This window comes from Bos taurus, chromosome 15 (genome assembly GCF_002263795.3).
Source record: "Bos taurus isolate L1 Dominette 01449 registration number 42190680 breed Hereford chromosome 15, ARS-UCD2.0, whole genome shotgun sequence".
NCBI lineage: Eukaryota > Metazoa > Chordata > Mammalia > Artiodactyla > Bovidae > Bos > Bos taurus.
This window is the reverse complement of record NC_037342.1, coordinates 16,969,175-16,996,454: the sequence shown is the minus strand read 5'-3', so window position 1 is coordinate 16,996,454 and position 27,280 is coordinate 16,969,175. Positions and strand designations below refer to the sequence as shown.

At 37.1% G+C, this 27,280-nt stretch overlaps 1 protein-coding gene across 3 annotated transcripts in view; it reads left to right on the top strand.

Moving 5' to 3' along the window:
• Window positions 1–27,280, top strand: part of ALKBH8 (alkB homolog 8, tRNA methyltransferase) — a 125,320-nt gene that overhangs the window by 62,600 nt on the left and 35,440 nt on the right. For all 3 annotated transcript variants that reach the window (XM_010812311.4, XM_010812312.4, NM_001080341.2), the window contains 2 exon segments: window positions 17,920–18,071; window positions 23,367–23,623. In XM_010812311.4, coding sequence (XP_010810613.3) covers window positions 17,920–18,071; window positions 23,367–23,623 — 409 coding nt within the window.

Here is a 27,280-nt window from a genome sequence, read left to right as displayed (position 1 = left end):
ATCTGCATATCAGAGGTTATTGATATTTTCCTGGAAAACTTGATTCCAGCTTGTGCTTCATTCTTCCAGCCCAGCATTTTGCATGATGTACTCTGCATATAAGTTAAATAAGCAAGGTGATAATATACAGCCTTAATGTACTCCTTTCCCAATTTTGAACCAGTTGGCTTTTCCATGTCTGGTTCTAAGTGTTGCTTCTTGATCTGCGTACAGATTTCTCAGGTGGCAGGTAAGGTGGTCTGGTGGTCTGGGCTCATAAGAACCTGCCAAAAGTTTGGTTGAGGAGAGTCTGTCAGTACCTCATGGTAAGTTTTCCATCTGATCTAGGATTTGATCCATGATCCTGCATTACATTTAGTTGTCAGTTCTCTTTAGCATTCTTTAATTTGAAGCAGTTTTTCAACTTTTTTTTGTCTTTTTGACATTTACACTTTTAAGAATGCCAGTTGTTTTACGTAATGACCCTGAGTTTTTTTAATTGAATCTAATGTAAATAAAATGGGTTATTAATTCTTGGCAGGAATAAATCCTCAGCCTTTTGAGGTGGAAGCATCGTTCTGCTAAAATTTACATATATTGTCACTTAAAATACTGCTGAATTCCGAACTTATTAATGCTGCCCTGGTTGGAGATTTTTTTTTTTTGACTCATTTTTTAAAAATTCAGAGAAGTGAGCATTTAAATGAGTTTGTAACGTGTCCTAAATGAACCATAAAGACAGATAGCCTGATTTTGTGCACTAAGGATTACATTTGCCTGATTTATTTTTTCATATCCATTTAAAATATTTTTCACTTTCAGCAATTGAAAATGGTGATGAGATCCAGCTTCCCTGTAATTTTGAAAATACTAAAGGCAAAGGAGAAAAGGAAATATATATTAATCTGAATGTAGAGTTCCAAAGAATAGCAAGGAGAGGTAAGGAAGCCTTCCTCAGCAATCAATGCAAAGAAATAGAAGAAAACAATAGAATGGGAAAGACTAGAGATCTTTTCAAGAAAATTAGAGATACAAAGGTAACATTTCATGCAAAGATGGGCACAATAAAGGACAGAAACAGTATGGACCTAGCAGAAGCAGAAGATATTAAGCAAAGGTGATAAGAATACACAGAAGTATACAAAAAAGATCTTAATGACCCAGATAACCAGGATGGTGTGATCACTCACCTAGAGCCAGGCATCCTGGAATATGAAATCAAGCGGGCCTTAGGAAGCATCACTACAAACAAAGCTAGTGGAGATGATGGAATTCTAGCTAAGCTATTTCAAATCCTAAAAGATGATACTGTTAAAGTGCTGCACTCCATATGCCAGCAAATTTGGAAAACTCAGCAGTGACCATAGGACCGGAAAAGGTCAGTTTTCATTCCAATCCTAAAGAAGAGCAATGCCAAGAATGTTCAACCTACTGCACAGTTGTACTCATGTCACATGCTAGCAAGCTCATGCTCAAAATCCTTCAAGCTAGGCTTCAACAGTATGTGAACCAAGACCTTCCAGATGTTCAGTTGGATTTAGAAAAGACAGAGGAACCAGAGATCAAATTGCCAACATCCTTTGGATCATAGAAAGAGCAAGAGAGTTCCAGAAAAACATCTGCTTTATTGGCTACGCTAAAGCCTTTGACTGTGTGGATCACAACAACCTGTGGAAAATGTTAAAGAGATAGGAATACCACATTACCTGCCTCCTGAGAAATCTGTATGCAGGTCAAGAAGGACATGGAACAACAGACTGGTTCCAAATTGGGAAAGGAGTACGTCAAGACTGGACATTGTTACCCTGCTTATTTAACTTATATGCAGGGTACCCATGCAAAAATGCCTGGCTGGATGAAGCACAAGGTGGAATCAAGGTTTCTGGAAAAAATATCAATAACCTCAGAAATACAGATGATACTAGCCTTATTGCAGAAAGTGAAGAACTAAAGAGCATCTTGATGAAGTGTGAAAGAGGAGAGTGAAAAAGCTGGCTTAAAACTCAACATTCAAAAAACGAAGATCGTGGCATCCAGTCCCATCACTTCATGGCAAATAGATGGGGAAACAATGGAAACAATGACAGACTTTATTTTCTTGGGCTCCAAAATCACTGCAGATGGTGACTGTAGCCATTAAATTAAAAGACACTTGTTCCTTGGAAGAAAAGCTATGACAAACCTAGACAGCATATTAAAAAGCAGAGACATTACTTCACTGCCAAAGGTCCGTCTAGTCAAAGCTATAGTTTTTCCAGTAGTCATGTATAGATGTGAGAGTTGGACCATTAAGAAAGCTGAGTGCCAAAGAATTGATCCTTTTGACCTGTGGCATTAGAGAAGACCCTTGGAGTCCTTTGGACAGCAAGGAGATCAAACCAGTCACTCCTAAAGGATATCAGTCCTGAATATTCATTGGAAGAACTGATGCTGAAGGTGAAGCTCCAATACTTTGACCACTTGATGTGAAGAACTGACTCACTGTAAAGACCCTGATGATGGGAAAGATTGCAGGCAGGAGGAGAAGGGGATGTCAGAGGATGAGATGGTTGGATGGCATCACCAACATGAAGGACATGAATTTGAGCAAGCTCTGGGAGTTGGTGACAGGGAATGCTGGTGTGCTGCAGTATATGTGGTTGCAAAGAGTCGGACATGACTGAGAGACTGAACTCCTGACCGAGCATTTGTATTTTTCAAAAAATTTCAAGATTTTTCTTATATGCATCTGGATTTTAAAAATTGATTACAGATTTTTCTATTAGATCCTAGTTTTGGTCATATAGAGTTCTGTTGTTTTTCTGTTGACCAATCATGATACAATGGTATTAAGTGAGCAATAGTTACGTAACCACAAGAGTAAAAGATGTTTATCAGTTTTCACAATCAATAGCCAGAAAAAAAATAAAAGTTGCAATTGCAAACCATAATGCAAGCATGATTAACTTAACAATATAAAATAGTTGCATACAATTTGGGAGGGTCAAGCAGAGTAATGTGGTACGTGGAAGTGTATACATGCACATGTTTTCATCCACCCAGCCAGTCTGTATCTTTTGGTTGGTGCATGTAATCCATTTACATTTAAGGTATGTATCAATATGTATGATCCTATTACCATTTTCCTAATTGTTTTAGGTTTACTTTCTGCCAGTCTTTTCCTTCTCTTGTGTTTTCTTCCTAGAGAAATTCCTTTAGTGTTTGTTGTAAAGCTGGTTTGGTGATGCTGAATTCTTTTAACTGTTACTTGTCTGGAAAGTTTTGATTTCTCCATCAAATCTGAAGGAGAGTTTTGCTGGGTAGAGTATTCTTGGTTGTAGGTTCTTTTGTTTCTTCACTTTAAATATATCATGCCATTCCCTTCTGGCTTGTAGATTTTCTATTGAGGAATCAGCTGGTATCCTGATGGGAGTTCCCTTGTATGTTATTTGTCATTTTCCCCTTGTTGCTTTTAATATTTTATCTGTCTTTAATTTTTGTCTGTTTAATTACTGTGTGTCTCGGTGTTTCCTCCTTGGGTTTATCCTGTCTCTGTGTGTGTATGTATGTGTGTGTTAAGAAAAGAGAGAGAAGAAGGGAGAAAAGTGAAGGGAAGAGACAGTGATAGGAACAGAGGGAGACTGACCAAAGAAACGGTGTGTCAACTATTGGAAGGTTCCTTGGAATGTGAGTGGAAGGGAGAATTAATCAAAGAAGCACACTTAATGTACTAAAAATACATATAAACTCTAGAAATAAACTTTGAATTAAAAATATTTTGATCTGTGTTAAAAAGCATTAGAAAGCACCACTGAAGAAGACTGATTCACACAGCCAGTTCAAATACTTTTTTTTTTGGCTGCACTGGGTCTTTGTTGGTTTTTGTGCAGACTTTCTCTAGTTGTGGTGAGGGGGGACTCCTCTTTGTTGCAGTGCTTGGACTATTTGTTGAGGTGGTTTTTCTTGTTGCAGAGCACAGGCTCTAGGTATGCAGGATTCAGTATTTGAAACTGGGCTTCAGTAGTTGTGGCACATGGGCCTAGTTGCTCTGAGGCACGTGGAATCCTCCTGTACCAAGTATCGAACTGTGTCTCCTGCACTGGCAGGTGGAGTCCTATCCACTATGCCACCAGGGAAGTCCCCAAACACTTTTAATTGGATATAGTTAAAGTTTACTGTTCTAGTTACTATGCACTAAAACAGAGATGGCAGACTGGCAGAACATGAGTCAGATATAGCAGTCAGACTGTTTAGCTGGGGCACTGGCAGTCAACATTGTAATTTTAAAAAATTGGTTGTATATGAATATCAGCAGCTTTTACATGATTCTGAATTTTCAGCTTCTTTTGAAAATTGAGAACATCTGAAAACATAAGACCACAGTATCTTTTGACAGCAGTAGCTGAGACTATCAATGGCCTTCTTTAGGTGCAACAATATTTTCAGGTTCTCTAAGGTTCCTACTGCTTTCTATGATTACCTGCAGTATGACTGAGTATCAGTTGTCATTTATCACTGCGCTCATACTAATGTTTTTATCTTATAACAGAGTTAAATGAAAATTAATTATTTCTTAAACTTACATCTGTTTTAGAAGTGGGTGGGAAAGCTAGAAGGAATAGGAATGTGTGTTTTAAGAAAAATGGAAGAGAATGCTTAATTTTTTTGAAATGAAGACAGTTCCTATGTGTTTAATGGCAAACAGTGTATTTCTAAAGTCTACCTGCTTCACTCATTTATGTTATTAGACTAGCCTTGGGTTCAGTTAGTTCATGAATCTGTTTGAGCTCTCCTTTTAAATATTTTTGGAGCCCTTTGTGCTAGATACTGTCTGAAAGCTTTACATACATTAACTCATGTAACTGATATAATCACAGTGGAAAGTTTTTTTTCATGGTTTTGTCCACATTTTTAAAGGAAACTGGAGCATAAGGAGGTTCCATAACTTGTACAAAGTTACAAAACCAGTCAGCGACAGAGACAAGATCAGAGTCTGCCTTCAGGATCTACGCTCTTAACCATACTGTTACAGCTAAATTTGTTTGCTCCCTTTCATCTGAATTTATGCAGGTGCCTTGTAGCCTTCACACTTTTGTCAACTCTTAATGGAATAAATTTCATTTTCCTTTCCATTCACTTCTTTTTAACATATAGCTCAACTTTTTTGTTTGTTTGTTTCCTTTATGATGTATAAAGTTTTTTCTGATGACAATAGCCTGAAATAATTTCTCCCTTAACTCCTAAAGACTGTGTTGTCTCCTACTGGCTTGTGCTATCTTTTCTATCGTATTGAACTATCATTTAAATTTATAATAATGTTTTTATCTTTTTATTTAATGTTTTCCCAACTAGATTATAATTTGAGTACAGTGGAAAAAAATGTTCAGAGATACTTAAATAATTATTTTTAACATATAGATTGCCTATTCCCGAAAATCTGAGATTGGTTCCAAAAGCAGTAAGTACTGCTTGACCTTTGCCTAAGATTTAACTCTAGGCAACTGAAGTAGTTGACTTCAAAGAGCCATAATAGAGAACTATTTAGTACCTAAGAGAGAACTGCTAATAAGAGTTTCAAGATATTCATTGTTATAAAATAACTGAATTTTGTTCTTTGTTCAGCATTTTAGTTTCAATCATTTTCTGCTATCAGAGTAACAGTCATATAATTTCAGGCACTGTTTGTTTGTTTTTACTTCTAAAAAATTGCCGTTAGCATGAACTCTTTTAAATGAGCTGTTCTTACAACTTGTTTTATGAAGCTGGCACTATCCTGACACCAAAATTTGTCAAGGACATTACAAAAAAGGAAATTGCAGACCAATATCTCTCAGAGATAGTAAAAGTCTGTGACAAATTATTAGAAAACTCAAACCTACAATATATAAAAATGAAAATACATCAAGACTAAGTGGAATTTATCCCAGAGTTGCAAGATTGTTTAACAGTTGGAAATCAAAGAACAAAAGAGAAAAAATAATCATCTTGATTGATGCAGAAAATATATCTTGAAAGAATTTGGCATCCATTCATGATAAAAACTTGGCAAACCGAATAAGAAGAAAAGTTCTTAAGTGTGATTAAAGAGCATCTGTGAAAAACCCACGGGCAGTATCACAGTTAATAATAAAATATTGAATGCTTTTTCCTAAAATATTGAAAAGGCAGGGATTTTTGTTCTCATCACTTCTATTTAATATTATATTGGACATCTTAGTATGATAATACAAGAGAAAGCAATAAAAATCATATGTGATTGGGGGCTTCTGGTTTAAGATGGTGGAATGGAAGGGTGTGTACTGATCTCCTGCAAGATCACCAAAATCGCAACTGTTTTGAACTCTTGAACAGCCATCGACACCAAAAAAAGATACCCCACATCCAAAGACAAAGAAGAAGCCACAGTGAGATAGTAGGAGGAGCGCAATTGCGATAAAATCCAATCCCATACCCGCTGAGTGGACAACCCAAAAACTAGAGAACAATAACACTGAAGAAGTTCTCTGAGTGTTGTGAAGGTTCTGAGCCCCATGACAGGCTTTCCAGCTTGGGGATCTAACAAAGAATGGGAATCCCCAGAGAATCTGACCTTGAAGATCAGCGGAATTTGATTGTAGGACTTCCACAGGACTGGGGGAAACAGAGACTCCATTCTTTGAGGGCACAAAATTTTGCTTGCACCAAGACCCAGGGGAAAGGAGGAGTGACCTCACAGGAGACTGAGCCAGACCTACCTGCTAGTGTTAGGCAGTCTCCTGTGGAGGCATGGGTCAGCAAGGGCTTGCCACAAGGATGGTGGCACTGGTAGCAGCAGTCCTGGAAGATGTCCCTTGGTATAAGCCCTCTTGGAGGTCACCATTAACCCTACCATAGAGTTCATAGATCCCAGAGCTGGGTCACCTCAGGCCAAACAACCAACAGGGAGGGAGCAACAACCCCACCCATCAGCAGATAAATGGATTCTAGCTTTACTGAGCAAGACCCTGCCCACCAGAGCAAGACCCAGTTTTCCCCACTCAATCCCTCCATCAGGAAGCTTATACAAGCCGCATTTGGCATCATCTACTAGAGGGCAGATAAAAGAAGCAAGAAGAACCACAGTCTCAAAAGCATCACAGAAAGTTAATCAGGATGAAAAAGCAGAAAGTTATGTCCCACGTGAAGGGACAAGATAAAACACCTCAAAAAACTAAATGAAGTGGAGATAGGAAACCTTCCAGAAAAAGAAATCAGAATAATGATAGTAAAGATGATTCAGGATCTTGGTAACAAAATAGAGAAGATGTAAGAAGTGTTTACCAAAGACCTAGAAGCACTAAAGAACAAGCAGACAGAGATGAACAATAGATTAGAAGGAATCAATAGCAGAATAACTGAGGCAGAAGAATGCATAAGCGACCTGGAGAACAAAATGGTGTAAATCACTGCCACAGAACAGAATATAGGGGGAAAAAAAATGAAGACAGTCAAAGAGACTTCTGGGACAATGTTAAATGCATGAACATTTGCATTATAGGTGGAGTCCCAGAAGGAGAAGAGAGGGAAAGGACCAGAGATAATATTTGAAGAGATAATAACTGAAAACTTCCCCAATATGGGAAAGGAAACAGTCAGCCAAGTCCAGGAAGCACAGAGAGTCTCAGGCAGAATAATCTCAAAGAGGAACACACAAAGACACACAATAATCAAACTGACAAAAGTTAAAGACAAAATATTAAAACAACAAGGGAAAAAAATGACAAATAACATACAAGGGAACTTCCATAAGATTATCTGCTGATTTCTCAACAGAAACTCTGCAAGCCAGAAGGAAATGACATAATGTAAAGTGATGAAAGAGAAGAATCTATAACCAAGAATAGTCTCCCAGCAAGACTCTCCTTCAGATTTGATGGAAAAAATCAAAAGCTTTCCAGACAAGCAAAAGTTAAGAGAATTCAGTGTCACTAGACCAGCTTTACAACAAATGCTAAAGGAACTTCTCTAAGTAGAAAACACAAGAGAAGGAAAAGACCTATGCAAAATAAACCCAAAACAGTTAAGAAAATGGTAATAGGATCATGCTAAGTTGCTTCAGTCGTGTCCAACTCTGTGCGACCCCATAGACGGCAGCCCACCAGGCTCCCCTGTCCCTGGGATTCTCCAGGCAAGAACACTGGAGTGGGTTGCCAATGGATTAAATGTACCAACCAAAAGACATAGACTGGGCAGATGAGAACATGTACATGTATGTATTTCAACTTACCACATCACTCTACTTAACCCCCCAAATTATATGTAATTATTTTATATTGTTAGATTAATCATATTTCCTAATGATCTTTTATTTTTTGTCTGGCTATTGATTGTGAAAACTAATAAACATCTTTACTATTGTGATTATGTAACTATTATTCACTTAATACCATTGTATCATGATTGGTCAATAGAAGATAGTAGAATTCTATATCACCAAAGCTATCATTTAATAGAAAAATCTATTATCACTTTTAAAAATCCAGATGCATATCAGAATTATCTTAGAATTTTTTCATAAATACAAATGCCCAGGTTTTGCATTTTTTTTCCAGAGCTCCAGATGTGTTTCTAATGAGTAGCCATGTTTAAAAATAACTAGACTGTATGATGATCTTTTATCTTGTTTCACATTTTCTATTTCATATTCAATGCTCCCATTTCATTTAGTTTGTTTCCAACTTCTCCATCTCTTCTTTTTGATGTTCTTTCTCAAGCCTTTATCAAGCATAGTAGAAAAACCTTTGTATACATATATATATAGTATATATAAGATAATAGATACATTTTAGAAAACTTATGAATTTTTGCCTAGCTAAAAAATTTATGACATTTTGATTCCACTTGCTTAACTTAGTATGAATAGAATGCTAGGTTTCTAATTTTTAAAAAAATAGGCAACAAGCAACACAGGTTTATTGTGTAGTACAGGGAACTATAGTCAGTATCTTGTAAACCTATAATGGAAAAGAATCTGAAAATAATATATGTGTATATATATAACTGAATCACCTTGCTGTGCACTTGAAACACTGTAAGTCAACTATACTTCAATAAAATATATATATTAAGAAAAAAATATCATATGTATTTGAAAGGAAAAAAGTAAAACCCTTTGTGGATTGGAAAATTCTAGCATATCTGCAACAGTGGAAACAGTGGCTGACTTTATTTTTGGAGGCTCCCAAGTCCCTGCAGATGGTGACTGCAGCCATGAAATTAAAAGACACCTACTCCTTGGAAGAAAAGTTATGACCAACCTAGACAGCATGTTAAAAAGCAGAGATGTTACTTTGCCAACAAAGGTCCGTCTAGTCAAGGCTATGGTTTTTCCAGTGGTCATGTATGGATGTGAGAGTTGGACTGTAAAGAAAGCTGAGTGCTGAAGAATTGATGCTTTTGAACTGTGGTGTTGGAGAAGACTCTTGAGAGTCCCTTGGACTGCAGGGAGATCCAACCAGTCCATCCCAAAGGAAATCAGTCCTAAGTGTTCACTGGAAGGACTGATGTTGAAGCTGAAACTCCAATACTTTGGCCAACTGATGCGAAGAGCTGACTCATTTGAAAAGACCCTGATGCTCCGAAAGATTGAGGGCAGGAGGAGAAGGGGATGACAGAGGATAAGATGGTTGGATGGCATCACCAACTCAATGGACATGAGTTTGGGTAAACTCCAGGAGTTGGTGATGGACAGGGAGGCCTGGTGTGCTGCAGTCCATAGGGTCACAAAGAATCGGATACGACTGAGCAACTGAACTGAGCATATCTGAAACATAAGTACTAGAATTAATAACCAAATGTGGCATACAAGGCTGTAACATATAAGGTTGATAATCAAAAATTAATTTTTGGAGAGAGAAGTGAAATCATTTTTGAAACAGCATCAGGACTTTGTTACCAAAGCATACTTGGGTTCGCTTGCCCACACTCAGTAAAATCCAGTCTATTGACTTCAGATTGTGGTGAAGGAAATTGCAGCATTTATTGTTGGGTACTACACATGGAGTCTGGGACAGCTAGTTTTCAAAAAGCCTGAACTCCTCAGTGGGTTTCAGCAAAACATTTTTAAAGTCAGAGTGAGGGAGGGGTCTCCCAGGTTATGTGATGCATTTATGTACAGTTGTCTGATTGGTTGATGTCAGTGAAGTAAATGATGGTGTCACAGGGGTTAATTTTCATCCTTAGGCTCCAGTAGGTCTTGGGTGCTCATGGTCATCAAGTAGTTGATTTCCTTCATTTGGGAGGGGTTTTAGCATCTGTAAAACAATTAAGGAAATTCAAATCAGAAACTATTATCTAGGTACTTTAGAGAGGAGCTAAAAGCAAAGGATTCTTTACCAATTGAGCTATGAGGGAAGCAGAGGATGGGCTTCCCTCAAACCTAGTCAGTAAAGAATTTGCCTGCAATGCAGGAGACCTGGCTTTGATTCCTAGGTTGGGAAGATCCCCCGGAGAAGGAAGTGGCAACCCACTCCAGTATTCTTGCCTGGAGAACCCCATGGACAGAGGAGCCTAGCAGGCTATAGTCCACGGGGTCACAAGAGTCGGAGACGACTTAGTGACTAAACCATCAAGAGCAGAGGATATGGGGGAGGGATCTCTTGGGGAAGGCCAGGTAGGGTCCTGCTTGGTTACAACTTGTAAAATACTTCTTTTCTAATACTCTGAATTAATTAGTTTCAAAAGTAAACAGTTTCAAAAGATGTCAGCCCAGAAGTTCTGATTTTTTTTTTTTTTTTGCTAATCTATTTTTAATTGAAGGATAATTGCTTTACAGAATTTTGTTGTTTTCTGTCAGACATCAATAAGAGTCAGCCATAGGTACACCCTGTCCCCTCCCTCCCAAACCTCCTTCCTATCTCCCTCCCCATCCCACCCTTCTATATTGTCACAGAGCCCCTGTTTGAGTTCCAACTCATACAGCAAATTCCCATTGGCTATTTTACATATGGTATTTTAAGTTTCCGTGTTACTCTCTCCATATGTTCATCTACATATGGAGTGGGTTGTATTAGTTTCAGATGTACAGCAACCTGATTCCATGTATATATTGCAAAATAGGCAAAACAGTAAGTCTAGTTAATATCCGCAACCACACAGTTAAACATTTTTTTCTTACACTGAAAACTTTTGTGATACACTGTCTTAGCTACTTTCAAGTATTCAAAATAGTATTATTAACTATAGATACCATTACAGCCAGAACTTATTTACTGTATTACTGGAAGTTGTCTTTTGACCACATTCACCTTCTTTTGTTCTATATATTGCATGTAAATGAGATCATATAGCATCTGTCAACTAATTTCACTTAGTGTAATTCCCAGTTGTTTTCATGTCTTGGCTATTGTAAATGCTTCAGTGAGCATAGGGGTACAGATGTCTTTTTCAATTAGTGTTTTTGTTTCCTTCAGGTAAATACCCAGAAGTGGAATTGCTGGATCCTATGGTAGTTCTATTTAACATTTTTTGAGAAATCTCCTTTCTGTTTTCCATAGGGATATACCAGTTTACATAATCACTGACATGTATAAGGATGGTCTTTTCTACACATAGTTGCCAACACTTGTTATTTTTTGTCATTTTTGTAATAGCCATTCTAATAAGCATGGACTGATCTCATTGTGACTTTGATTTGCATTTCACTGATTATTAGTAACATTGAGCTCCTTTTTATGTACGAGTTAGTCATTCTGTATGTTGTCTTTGAAAAAAGTATCTATTCAGATCTTCTGCCTGATTTTGAATGATTGTTTGGTTTTTGTTATTGTACTGTATGAGTTCTTAATTTTTTTTTTGCAGAGGCATATAGTTTGAACTATGGTCAGTTGTTTTCTATTTTCTCTTTAAACTAGAATTTGTGGATAATAAATTTCATCTTAACTTGATCATATTTTTGTCATGTTTGCTTTGTAAACTAGGTTTTATCTTTTACCCTTCCTATGATCTTTATGATCACTACCTCGAACTCTCTGTTGGGTTGATTGCTTGTCTCCACTTCATTTAGTTCTTCTTTTGGGCTTTTATCTTGTTCTTTCATTTGGAATCTCTTCCTCTGTCACTTCTTTTTGCTTAAATTGCTGTTTTTGTGTCTATGTATTTTTTGGGTTACATTTCCCAATCTTAGAGAAGTGGTCTTATGTAAGAAGTATTCTGTGGGGCCCAGCAGAACACTCTCTTTTGGACACCAGAGCTATATGCTCCAGGGGTGCCCTCTGTGTGAACTGCTTGGTTCCTTCTGTGGGCAGTCTGCTAGGCATAGCTTGCCCCCAGCCTGGTTGTCTGTGAGGCCACACCCTGTGGGTAGCTGCCCTCTGTTGGTGGATGGGGCTTGGTCCTGGCATGGCTGGCTGCATGTTGAGAATGGTCCTGGTGCTGGTGCCAGCCTGCTGGTGAGTGAGACAGGATCAGGAGGGAGCTGGCTATGCAGCCCTGGGAGGTGTGTGTAGGGGGGTGCGTGTAGTGCTAGTATTGGCCTGCTGGGAGGCACGGCGGGTTCCTGACACAGCTGGCTGAAGAGCCCAAGGTATTCTGAAGTTGGTGTCTGCTCATTGGTGAGTACAGCAGGGCCCTCAGGGTCCTGGACTGGTATCTGCCCATTGGTAGGTGGAGCTGAGTTCTGGGTTCTTTGGCTGTGGGGCCTGAGGGCCCTAGAGCTGGTGTTGGCCCTCTGGTGGGCAGGCCAGGGTCCTTGGGCTCCTGGGGCTAGTGCCACCAGCCAGTGAGTAGGGCCAGGTCCTGGGCCCTTTGGTGGGTGAGGCAGGATCAGGCTCAGAGGTCCTATGACAGTTGTCCTGCTAGTGGATGGGGCTGTGTTCTCACTCAGCTACCTGCCAGGACTGGTTCATACTGGCTGGAGGGTAGGGGCAGGTCCCAGCCCTAATAAGCAAGAGAGAGGATTCCATAATGGTAGATGCCAGCACCAGTGTCCCCAAGGTAAGTACTAATTGCCTCTGCCTGTCTGGTAGGCTCTTCAAGATTGGTCAGTGGGTCTGACCCAGGCTCCTTTCAGATTGCTGCTTCTGTCCTGGGTCCTGAAGCATGTGAGACTCCCTGTAAGAGTGGAGTCTCTTATTTCCCTTAGCCCTCTGGCTTTCCAGAAATTAAGCCCTGCTGGCTTCCAAAGTCAAGTGTTCTGGGACCTCATCTTCCCCGTGTTGTACCTTCAGTGGGGAGCCTGATGTGGGGCTCAGATCTCTGGGGTATGGATCCTGACTCTACCACATCTCTGCCCCTCTACCCATATCATTGTGGTTCCTGCTGTATGTCTTTAGTTGTAGATCTCTTCTGCTAATCTTCAGGCTGTTCTCATTGATAGTTGCTCTATACATAGTTGTAGTTTTGGTGTGCTGCTGGGAGGACGTGAGCCCAGGGTCTTCCTACTCCACCATCTTGGCCCCCACCAGTTCTTAATATATTTTGGATATTAACCCTTATCAGATATTTAATCTGCAAATATTTTCTCCCATTCCATAAGAATTCCCATGCCATAGGAATACCATAGGTTTCTTTTTCATTTTGTTAATGATTTCCTTTTGTTGTGCAGAAACTTTTTTGTTTGATGTAGTCCCACTTATTTTTTGTTCTGCTGCATTTTGGGAATCCAGTTCTAGGATCAGGCTGAGTGAACAGTGACCAAATGAAAATTGAAATACATCATATTATTTCATTCTAGGATCAAGCCCACTTTAGTTATATGGTTGATTTTTCTCTTTTCTAGGTGTGTAGTCAACATATTTGTTTCTTGATGTATCAACAACTTTAGTATAAAATTGTGCTTTTTAAAAATCTGCTGACATCTTTCAGGCTTGGCACATTCTCTGTGAGCATGAAATCTACTTCTATAGGCATATAGCCTTGCTAAAGTAAATCAAGCAGAAAACTTGGCTTCAAATGAGTTAAGTGTTAGGAGTAGATTTAACAAGAGATACACAACACATGTATGCTAAAAATCATGAAACATTGCTAAGAGAAATTAAAGAAGGCCAAAATAAATGAAGAGATAAGAGATATCATAATCATGGATAGGAAACTTAATATTGTTAGATAGCAGTTATTCCCAGATTGGTCTAATGATTTAGTGTAATTCTAATCACAATCTTAAAAGGACTTTTTTTGTAGAAATTGATAAGCAGATCCCAAACCATGAACTTCCAGATGTTCAAGCTGGTTTTAGTAAAGGCAGAGGAACCAGAGATCAAATTGCCAACATCCGCTGGATCATCGAAAAAGCAAGAGAGTTCCAGAAAAACATCTATTTCTGCTTTATTGACTATGCCAAAGCCTTTGACTGTGTGGATCACAATAAACTGTGGAAAATTCTGAAAGAGATGGGAATACCAGACCACCTGACCTGCCTCTTGAGAAATCTGTATGCAGGTCAGGAAGCAACAGTTAGAACTGGATATGGAACAACAGACTGGTTCCAAATAGGAAAAGTACGTCAAGGCTGTATATTGTCACCTTGCTTATTTAACTTATATGCAGAGTACATCATGAGAAACGCTGGACTGGAAGAAGCACAAGCTGGAATCAAGATTGCCGGGAGAAATATCAATAACCTCAGATATGCAGATGACACCACCCTTATGGCAGAAAGTGAAGAGGATCTAAAAAGCCTCTTGATGAAGGTGAAAGAGGAGAGTGAAAAAGTTGGCTTAAAGCTCAACATTCAGAAAATGAAGATCATGGCATCCAGTCCCATCACTTCATGGGAAATAGATGGGGAAACAGTGGAAACAGTGTCAGACTTTATTTTTTGGGGTTCCAAAATCACTGCAGATGGTGACTGCAGCCATGACATTAAAAGACGCTTACTCCTTGGAAGGAAAGTTATGACCAACCTAGATAACATATTCAAAAGCAGAGACATTACTTTGCCAACAAAGGTCCGTCTAGTCAAGGCTATGGTTTTTCCAGTGGTCATGTATGGATGTGAGATTTGGACTGTGAAGAAAGCTAAGCACCAAAGAATTGATGCTTTTGAACTCTGGTATTGGAGAAGACTCCTGAGAGTCCCTAGCAAGGAGATCCAGCCAGTCCATTCTAAAGGAGATCAGCCCTGGGTGTTCTTTGGAAGGAATGATGCTAAAGCTAAAACTCTAGTACTTTGGCCACCTCATGCAAAAAGTTAACTCATTGGAAAAGACTCTGATGATGGGAGGGATTGGGGGCAGGGGGAGACGGGGACGACAGAGGATGACATGGCTGGATGGCATCACCAACTCGATGGACGTGAGTTTGATTGAACTCCGGCAGTTGGTCATGGACAGGGAGGCCTGGCGTGTTGCAGTTTATGGGGTCGCAAAGAGTCAGACACGACTGAGCAACTGAACTGAACTGAAGATTTATCAGGAAATGTGAGTGATAGAGAATAACCAAAACAATCTTGAACATAGGAACAATGTTGGAGGATTTATTCTACTTGATGTTTAAGATTTACTGTGTATAAAGCTACCTAATCAAAAGAGTATAGTAGTATTGTACAGATAAATCAGTGAGACAGAATATATTCATAGATGTAGTGTCAGCTGATTTTTGACAAAGATGCCAATACAGTTCATTATGGAATGGAAAATTTTCAACAGATGGTGCTGGGAAAATCAGAGATCTGTGTGGAAATAGCATTAACCTTGATATACCTCATGCCATTCACAAAAATTAGTATGGGGTAGATCATAGATTTAAATGTAAACACAAATTATGAGATGTCTAGAAGACAATACAAGAGGATACTTTTGCAAATCTGAGGTAGGCAAAGTTTTTTTTTTCCCCCCCTTGAGAAAGGTTTCAGAACACTAGAAGAAAAAGAAGACAAAATAACTGCATCCAAATTTAAAACTTCTGTTTATCAAAAGACAGCATCAAGAATGTGAAAAATCAATCTATACTTGGGGAAGAATATCCATAATACATGTATATAACAAAGGATTGGGCATAAGATCTGTTCAACAGATCCTTTACCAGAAGGATCTATGAATGGCTAAAAAGCACATGAAAAGAAATACAGTATCATTGGTCATCAGATAAATACAAATTATAACTACAGTTTCATGTCAATTTCCACTTGCTAAAATTATTAAAATTTAAAACTTACATTGTTTTGGTGAGAATGTCAAGGAGCCTGAAACTCTAATATGCTGCTTGTGGGAGTGTAAAAGTCTGTGCAACCATTTTGGAAAACTAGTATTTTCTTACCCTTTGACCCAACAATCTCACTCTTAAGTATTTTCCCAGGAGTATAAAATAATGTTTCTGAAAGAAATGTATATAAGCTTTATTTGTAATAGTCCCAGACTGGGAATACTAAATATTAGTAAACAGGAGATTTTGGATAAATTGCAGCATGTTCATATAGTGACACTTTGCTCAGTGATTAAAGAAAAACATGCACTACTGAAACACAAAAAGCATGGCTCAATCTCCAAATTATGTGGAATGGGCAAAGCCAGAGAGAAGATAGTGCCAACTATATATGAAATTCAAGAACAGGCAAACTGTGCTGATGGAAACCAGGTTAGTGGTTGCTTTGATTGACTGGAAAAGGGCATGAGGGAGTTTCATGGATAATTGGAAATATTCTACATCTTGATTGGGATGGTGGCTACATGGTTGTATACATTTGCCAAAACGCATGAACTATACACTTAAGATCTATGCGTTTCACTCTATAAATTTAACTTTGAAAAGGCCATTGTTTTTTGACTTTTAGCAAGAATCATACCAAATGATTTCTTTTTTCTATTCAAAAACTTGATCTTACTTCCAAGACTCCCTTTAAACTTTCCTAAAATTTACAATGGCTTGTACTTTTCTCTTTTTATTTTGCATCTTTGTTTTACTTATTGTATCTGTGTTAATCATATGCTTTTTTGTTCCATTATCTGTTGTTTTCTGATGTTGATGTCTTTGTCTCACAGCTAGATTTCACTTACTGAGAAAGATATATTAGAAATTCCAAAGATATTTATGTATTTCTCCATTTAGATTTTTTTTTTTTCATTTTTTGGATTATATATTTTGAGAATGCCCTATTAGGTGCATACAAATATGTAGAATTTTATGTTTTTTGTTGGATTGACCCTTTTATCATTATGAAATGTTCCTTTTTATCTCTATTAATACAAGTTGCCTTAAAGTCTACTTTCTGTAGACTTCCCTGGTGGCTCAGACAGTAAAGCATCTGTCTACAATGCGGGAGACCCGGGTTCGATCCCTGTGTTAGCAAGATCCCCTGGAGAAGGAAATGGCAATCCACTCCAGGACTATTGCCTGGAAAATCCCATGGACAGAGGAGCCTAGTAGGCTACATCCCATGGGGTCGCAAAGAGTCAGACACGACTGAGCGACTTCACTTCACTTCATTTCACTTCTACTTTCTGTGATTAGTATAACTATACCACTTTTTCTCTGGCTTTGCTAAGTATATGCAAAATAATTGTTGTTTGTATGTTGTATTTTTTTTCTATCTGTTTTTCAGCCATTCTCTTTCTTTATTATAAGGTGTATCTCTTGTAATCAGCATGTACTTGGATTTTTTTAAAAAATCCAATCTGAAATTGTTTGTTCTTTAATTGGATTTGAAGTCCTTTTACATTCAACATAATTACTGATAATTGGATTGAAATTTGCTGTTTCCCTTTTGCCATCTGTTTCTTATTTTTTTTTTCCTCTTGGCATTGATATTAATTAAACATTTGTTATTATTCTATTTTCCCCCTTGAATAGTTAGTTAACTGTAAATTCTTTTAATGATTACCCTGGAGATGATTTCCTAAGAGACAGGAGACTTCTATTTCTTTGTTTTTCTGCGATACAGTAATTCAGGGGATCCAATAAACATTTGCAACAAATTCTTGTAGATTTACTGTATTCTCTTAATGTTTTTAAAGGACCTGAAATATTTTTTATGAATACAATGTTAAATAAATTAACTGTTGTTTCTAGAATCACACCCAGAAAATTTGATACTGTTCAAGCATCCAAGGGTCACAAAAGTGGAATTATCACCAGTGATGTTGAAGACTTAACTTTAAACAAGAGGGGAATACGGACATCATTTACATTTAGGAAAGTGAGGCAAACACCTTGTAATTGTAGTAAGTATATAATTTGTTTCTACTGTAAATGGAGTAAATCTAGTTTGAAAATCTTTTTAAGTCCATCAGAACTGAGAAGAGCTTTATCTTAACTCCTGTAATGGCATTTACCATATTCTGCCTTGTATTGTACTTACTTATACTTTTCTTAACCACCCACATTAGAGTTTATATTTCTTGAGGGCAGGAACTGTATCTTACTCATCTTTATTTTCCTTAAACATAGTACTTGAGCATTATTGGATTCTAAATGTTTTATTTATTGTACTCATGGTTAAGAGGACTACAGTTTGGGGGCATTAAAGTATCACTGTACAAAAATAGATTTTTTCGTGAAACAGCTTATCACATTTTTAAATTACTTCTCATTAATGCAACAGGGAAATTTGAGGATGACAAATTGTTCTCTAATAAGTAGATAACTTTAGGGGGATAAAGAGTGGTTTGTCTTATTTGGAAAGTGTTCAAAAACTTGTCAGGAGGATGCTGTTTTGTATTGTCTCTACAAGTACATCATTACCTGTTTTTCTTAGACTCAATAAATTAAAATCCCTTTTTGTTTTATAAGTAATGACAATGATGTTAAGATTCTTTTTACATTTTGGTGGTTTCAGTTATGGAAGGTATCTCAACAGGAGCTTTTGGACTTAGTTATCTTAAAATTATGCTTTAAATTAGAAATCCTTTTTATATGTGCATGATATTATTCTGTTAGGAAACTTGAAAGCTTCATTTTTGATATTGTCATGTTAGTGAAAAGCTTAAAATAGGTTTTAACAGATTTTTGTTTCTTCTGCTAAAAGTGGCAATGAAGACTTAAAATATCACAATTTTTTCATTGATTAAAAATGTTTATTTAGCATTTGATGAATGTCTAACACAGCCATAGATTTACAAGCTATAAAAAAGTAAAGCATGGCTCTGTACCCCAGGAACTTGAAGTCTAGTAGGAGAGAAAAGTTCATTTTCTTATGCCACTATTTTTCTTGTTGTTAAGGACATTAACTAAGTAATTTTTATTTTTTAAGTTATAAAAGTATGATAACATTTACAGGAGACTTGGAAAATACAGAAAAAGTAATATATAGTTTTACAATATATTACAATTATTTTTAAGTAGATAAATCAAGATTTTTATTTGGAGTTTCATTATCAAACTCTCAAAAAATAATAGAATGAATGTACAGAAAAATAGAAGGATATAATAGACCTGAAAAGCACTATGAACCAGCTCAACAAAATTAAGGATTTATACAAATTTTCACACAGCAGCAGGGTACAAATTCTATTTAAGTTCCCATAGACTATGAACCAGGAGACATTAGAATATCCAGGGACGTAAAACAAGGTGTACAATTTTCATGATCACACACTAGCAAAGTAATGCTCAAAATTCTCCAAGCCAGGCTTCAACAGTAGTGAACTGAGAACTTCGAGATGTTCAAGCTGAATTTAAAAAAGGTAGAGGAACCAGAGATCAACTTGCCAACATCCTTTGGATCATCAAAAAAGCAAGAGAGTTCCAGAAAAACATCTACTTCTGCTTTATTGACTATGCCAAAGCCTTTGACTGTGTGGATCATAACAACGTGTGGAAAATTTTTAAAGAGATGGGAAGACCAGACCATCCTACCAGCCTGCTGTGAAACCTGTATGCAGGTCAAGAAGCAACAGTTAGAGGCAGACATTGAACAACGGACTGGTTCCAAATTGGGAAGGGAGCACGTCAAGACTGTATATTGTCACCTTACTTATTTAATTTCTGTGCAGAATACATCATATGAAATGCTGGGCTGGATGAAGCACAAGCTGGCATCAAGATTTCTGGGAGAAATATTAACAACCTTGAATATGCAGATGACAGCACCCTTATAGCAGAGAGTGAAGAACTAAAGAGCCTCTTCATGAAGGTGAAAGGAGAGTGAAAAGGCTGGCTTAAAACTCAACATTCAGAAAACTAAGATCATGGCATCCGGTCCCATCACTTCATGGCAAATAGATGGGGAAACAGTGGAAACAGTGACTGACTTTATTTTTTTGGGGCTCCAAAATCACTACAGATGGTGACTGCAGCCATGAAATTAAAAGACGCTTACTCCTTGGAAGAAAAGCTGTGACCAACCTAGACAGCATATTAAAAAGCAGAGACATTACTTTGCCATCTAGTCATCTAGTCCATCTAGTCAAAGCTATGGTTTTTCCAGTAGTCGTGTGTGGATGTGAGAGTTGGACTGTAAAGCAAGCTGAGCACCGAAAAATTGACGCTTTTGAACTGTGTTGTTGGGGAAGACTCTTGAGAGTCCCTTGGACTGCAAGGAGGTCCAACCAGTCCATCCTAAAGGAAATCAGTCCTGAACATCATTGAAACTGCCTCATTGGAAGAGACCCTGATGATGAGAAAGATTGAAGGCAGGAAGAGAAGGGGACGACAGAGGATGAGATGGTTTTATGGTATCACCAACTTGATGAACATGAGTTTGAGCAAGCACTTGGAGTTGGTGATTGACAGGGAAGCGTGACGTGTTGCAATTCATGGGATCTCAAAAAATCAGACACGACTGAGCTACTGAACTGAACTGAAAGGTTTTGAAATCATACAGAGTCTGTTATCACTGTGGAATTATGTTAGAAATCGATATAAAAAGATATTTGAAAATAACACACATATTTTCAAGTGCAGTGTGACATTTACCAAGAGAGATCTTTTGCTAGCCATTGAAAGCCTCAGGAAGGTTAAAAGACTGAAAAAACACAGAGAGTGATTGCAGAGAAGAAAGCATTTAAGTGAGCAATTAATATCAATATGATAAATTAATATCAAGGATACTTAAAAATCTCCATGCATTTGGTAATTAAATGTCTACTTTTAAATGGTGGGTGTATCTAAGAAGCCATAACAAGGAAAGTTGGAAAATATTTGCAACAGGATAAAAATGAAAGGAAAATTTATTTCATGCAGCTGAAGCTGCTCAGTGCAACTAAATACAATGTGGAATATTAGATAAGGTATGAAAACAAATAATGGACACTAGCATAAGTGAAATTTGAACAAAACCTGAACTTTAGTTACTAATACTGTATCATATGGTAATTTCCTTTTTTTTTTTTAACAATAATATTTCTTTACTTTCAGAATTGGTTTAGAAGTTTCAGGCCTCAATTTTTTTTCAAATATTAATAAAATAATAAGCTTTTAAGACTTTCAACAGTAATACTAGATGCCAGAATAATTGGACCTATATAAAGTTTTGAGTGAATATAAATTAGAAATCTAGCATTCTATTCATACTTAGTCAAACAAATGGGACCAAAATGTCATAAATTTTTTAGCTAAGCAAAAATTTGTAAAGTTTCTAAAACGTATATATTATACTTACTATTTATGTATGTATATGTGTGTGTGTATAAAAGCTTTTCGACTACACTTGATAAAGGCCTGAGAAAGAACAACAAAAAAAGAGACCAAGAAATTGGAAAGCATAAACTAAATGAAATGGGAGCGCTGAATTTATTAATTTAGTGTAAGGGATGGTGTAAGAAGCTCTGATTATTCAGTTTACAGATTTTTTTTTAAAAGTTCAAGGCCAACTTTTAGATACTTTTAGTCAAAATTTGTGGATTTAAGTGATCCTCCCTTTACCTAATTTAGATGTTCATAGTTTCCAAGAGAATATGATTTTTACCAAGACTAGTTGAAAGGAATTTGTATATTGTAGTGTAATTGTAATTCTGTTGTAACTGACATACTAACCCATCTGTTGCCACATGTATGTTAGAGCCCTCAAAGTTTCTAGGGTTACTCTTTTCTTAAATGTCCACATAAAGTGTTTAGAGCCTCACTTTACTCATTAGTAGGGACTAGATAGTTCCACCCCCATTTAAGATTTGGCATCTTCTAGTTACATTTAGGGAAAATTCCTGAAGTCATCAATGCTATAGCCCAATTCTTTGCTGCCATATGATTTATATATATTGCTTTAAGTCTTGTCTGTGATTTCTCTGGGAACACTCCTTTTTCCTTTATTATCTAATATGCTGCTGCTAAGTCACTTCAGTCGTGTCCGACCCCATAGATGGCAGCCCACCAGGCTCCCCCGTCCCTGGGATTCTCCAGGCAAAAACACTGGAGTGGGTTGCCATTTCCTTCTCCAATGCATGAAAGTGAAAAGTGAAAGTGAAGTCACTCAGTCGTGCCCGACTCTTTGCGACCCCATGGACTGAAGCCTACCAGGCTCCTCCGTCCATGGGATTTTCCAGGCAAGAGTACTGGAGTGGGGTGCCATTGCCTTCTCTGATTATCTAGTATACTACCCATAAAAAGATGTGTGTCACAGGCTGGCTGAAGATAAAGGGAATTTAGAGCATAGCAGAGAATAGGAAGAATTTGAAATGAATATTAGATGTTATTATAAAGAAAGGGAACAAATTCAAAATTAATTTGACATATTGTATTCTAAATTTCCTCAGTCACCGCATTTACTTTGTGTTCTTCTTATGATTTACCTTTTTTTTTGGAAGGAGGCAGCACAATGTAGTCATTGAGAATGTGGGTTTTGGAGTTTCCATTGCCTGGGTTCAAATCTTAACTTTGTGACTTACCATCTTTGTCACTTTAGTATCATTATTTAATGTTCTGTGTCAGTTTCCTCATCTGTAAAATGAATGTACTGGTTCCTACCTCACAGTGTTACTGTGAGACAATATATATAAACCACTTCAAATAGTATTCATTAAATCTTGTGATTATTACCAAATCACACACAGTTTCTAGGTCTGGTTCTTCTTCTGAGAGTATTAGGGTCCCCAGAACTCCTACTAAGACAAAACCCCTAAATCCTGTTAATTGCTAAGTTTCTTCAGATTAGGCCAGGCCCATCAAGATCCTTTCTTCAACAGGAGGACCCTTAATCCTAAGATGAAATAAGCATCTTCAATATAAGGCATGCAGAATTACAGTCATGTTTTGTTGCAGATGGATTTACCCCTTTTTATATTAGACTCTTCACATATATAACTGGTAAGAACTACTTTTTTAAAATGATAAATAAGAACCTACTTATCCCTGGTCATCAAATGTGGATTGATTTGCCTTTTCTTTTGTGAAAGCAGTCATAACTTTATTATTCATTTGGATAAAAATAATGGTTTAGGGATTTCCCTGGCAATCCAGTGGTTAAGACTTTGCACTTCCAATGCAGGAGGCCTGGACTCGATCTCTGTTTGGGGGTCTAAGATCCCACATGGCATGGCCTAAAAATAAATAAATGGTTTATATTGCTTTATTTTTTTCATCAGGTTACCCTTTGGTCTGTGATAGCCAGATGAAGGAGACTCCTGCATCATTTCCAGAGAGTGATAAAGAAGCCTTACAACTGGAGCAAGATTATGTCCATCGGGTTTATGAGGAAATTGCTAGGCACTTCAGCAGCACGAGACACACCCCTTGGCCACATATAGTCGAGTTTTTGAAAGCTTTGCCAAGTGGTTCATTAGTTGCTGATATTGGATGTGGAAATGGAAAGTATCTTGGCATCAATAACGAGTTATATATGGCAAGTAATTACCTTTTCTGGCTTTATTTTTGCTTTATTTGTAAAGGTTATCACCTTCCTCATGTTATAATGCTGTGTTTTTAGGTCATTGCAGAAAATTTATAACAGGTTGAAAATTAATGAACACTCTTATTCTTTTTTATTCCCCTAGAAATTTAGAGGCATGCCATTATTTGTAGTTCCTTGGCTTTTTGTTCCCTTTAGATTATGCTTTCTAAGAAGATTACTTTATCAGTAAAACTATCTTATATAACTTTATAGGTTATAAAAAGGATTTTTATTTATAGGAAACATTTTCTTTGCTTAGTTCCTCATAAGAAGTATAAAGTAGATACTTTGATCCATCTTTAATAATTGAAGAAATTGAGTCTCACAGAGTTTTTATATTATTTCCTTGGTATTTTATTATTGGGCTTACCTGGTGGCTCAGACAGTGAAGAATTTGCCTGCAATGTGGAAGACCTGGGTTTGATCCTTGGGTTGGGAAGATCCCCTGGAGGAAGGCATGGCAACCCACTCCAGTGTTCTTGCCTGGAGAATCCCCATGGACAGAGGAGCCTGGCAGGCTACTGTCCATGGGGTCGCAAAGAGTCAAACACGACTGAGCAACTAAGAAGAAGTGAAAGTCACTCAGTTGTATCTGACTCTTTGCGACCCCATGGACTGTGTAGTTCATGGAATTCTCCAGGCCTGAATACTGGAGTGGGTAGCCTTTCCCTGTCTTAGAGGAGATAACTAGAACTTGAGCCCATGCCTTATGACTCCAAATCTAGTATTCTTTTACTCATAGTAGAAGAAAAGGTTAGTATTTATTGTCTTTCTGTTGAGAAAATTAAGCCTCAAGTAGATTAAAAATTTGACCAAGGTTATAGTGCTCTACCTAGGATTGAACCCACTTCTCTCTGATGCCAAAGTTTTCAGTTTTTACAATTTCCTTTTCTTAGGGATCACTTTTTTTCCCTGCTATGTTAGGAAGTAGGAAGTTCTCCGTGCATTAGTGTGTTGTTTGTAAATACTCCTGTCAGCACTACTCTCTGAGGACTGGAGCTTCCCTTTCTCAAAGTTAGGGAAGGAAGGACTAGAGTAAGGGGATTATGTAAGGGGAATGAGAGCAGTTCACTCATGGGCTGTTGTAGTATGTCAGATTGCTTGTAATCTTTACCTCATCCTAGATATTATACACCTACATAAAGAAAGAAAGGTAATACTACAGTTGAGGAAAGGTAGACTTTCTTCATTAAGAGGCAGACAAAAGAATTGCTTTTCATAAAAATAAGACATTAAGTATTCATATATTGCCATCATGCTTACAACTAAATTTTAGTTTATAAAGAATAAGGTCTTGTGAATTAACTTTGTTTATATTTAAGAGGAAATAGGTTTTAGATTTGTCACAGCTCTAACCATAGGTTCAAACAATATATCTTCTGATGTTTTAATCTTAAGGTACTGTCCAAAAATGTTTTTCAGTGAGTTCTGCTTTTACACTTTCTTTATGGTAACCTACGGCTTTATCTAGTCAGGTATCATTTGTGACAGTGAAACTAGGTTCAAGTCAGCCACACTGATTCAGTCACAGTATAACATTATCCTTTTACAGTCGAGACAAATGATTTCTTGATAATCTGAACGAAGAATCTAAAGCTGATTCAAGAAGGAATATATTCAGAAGAATTAGAAAATCATAAGTGCCCTCACTCTCCATTATCTGCATTCATTTCATCTGTGGCAGGCTGCATGTATTCTTTTCTTTCTGCTCTTCTATTGCCATTTTCTGACCTTAGAGAAGGCTCGGTAGATGTTGTTCATGAATGAATGAAAACTACTTGTCTGGGTTGGAGTTAAGGTTTTCATTATACAAGAAATGGAATTATGTATGATAAAAGAGAAACCTACTCTTTTAAGCTGCTGAGGCTCCACCTGGATGGAGCAATGATATTTGAGTGTATTTTGAACAGCATCTTTGAGCATGAAAACACATGCGTTTCTTGACATTCATGAGACGATGTGACCTGAGACATTATTCTAAGTATTCAAATGTAGGATAGTCTCAAAATCTAAAAAAATTATTAGTGTCGCTGTTTTATATAGTTTCTAACAAAGTATATTTTTTAAATCCTAGCTTGGGTTCTCTTAGAAATAGTTTTATGAACAACTATTCATTTCTTTTAGAAGTAAATCTGTTCTTTTCCTATCTGAGGTATGCATGCACTTTTTCTTTTGCTATTTAACTCAAAAGTTCTATATTCTGGCTAAGAAACACTTCTTTTTCATACTTTTTCATTCCTAGCATCAGCATTAGCTGTTGGCTTTATTTTCAGAGTTAAAATTTACCAAAAAGATTTTATACCTTCAAGAAACTTATGGCCTTTATAATTGTACCAATAATAGATGAGATATGCATACCCAGAGCTTGGCCTAGCTTATTTACCAAGTGATGTTTTGTGCATTGTTCTTAAAGTACTTTTAGTCCAGATGTATTTCTTAGATAAATAATTAATATTTGGTATGAACTTTCTTGGTTGTTATAAATAGTTGAGATTGCAAATTTAATAAAATAATAATAATGTCAGGTATCTATAATGGTAAGAATTGAAGATATGATTATATAGGTTTCTTTTATACATTTCTGTTTTTGTTTGGCTTTGCTTTTTAACTGTTGACTGCCCAGTAAAGAAAGGAACAGAAAGGACCTAACAGTGTCAAGTACCTGCTGTGTGCTAAGTGCTATAATGGGGAAGTGGGAAAGCTGACACTTGATCAGGTTATGACATGCTCAGGATTACAAGGTGTCAGGACAAGTTTTAACCTCATTTCCAACTGTAGAGTTCATACTGTGTGGCATTCTAAGAAGAGAGATACCTTAGAGGCTAGCTATGGTGACAGCATCAGGCTGTTAGCTCAGACACAGCAGGGCTGTCTGATGTCCACTTACTTACACATAAAAGAAACTTATTAATGGTTTGTTGAATAGTGAGGAGCAAATCTGTGAATTCACCTTCAATTTCTTACATGAAATTGAAGAATACCACACCATATATATATATATATATATATATGATGTGATCTATAATCTTGAAGGAAATGTGACAACCTCAAAATGCATGGTCTTTTAACTCAGTGGGGTACCCTAACTCAGAGTACGTTACATGGACTTCTCTTCATATCTAGAATTCAGGACAAGAATCTTGTGCATCCTTTGTTTCATATAGCAATAATAACTAACATTTGCATAGTGCTTTTATAGTTATTTAAATATTTAATATGAATCATTTCATTTGATTCTCATGCTAACCCTGAAAAGCAGGTATTTTTATAATGAGAAAACAGAGGCTCTGAGAGATTAGCTATTACTCAAGACAGAATTCAGATCAAGAGTTTAATATGATCTTTTCATTGTACTTTATGCCTTTGCTTATTTCTCTGCCCTTTAAACTATATGTTGACAATCTGATTTTCCTATAATTGCATGTTTTCTCAGTAGTTCTTAATATGCTATTTTTAAAATTTATTTTTTATTGAAGGATAATTGCTTTATAGGATTTTATTGTTTTCTGTCAAACCGCAATATTAATCAGCCATAGGAATACATTTATCCCTTACCTTTTGAATCTCCCTCCCATCTCCCGCCCCATTCCACCCCTCTAGGTTGATACA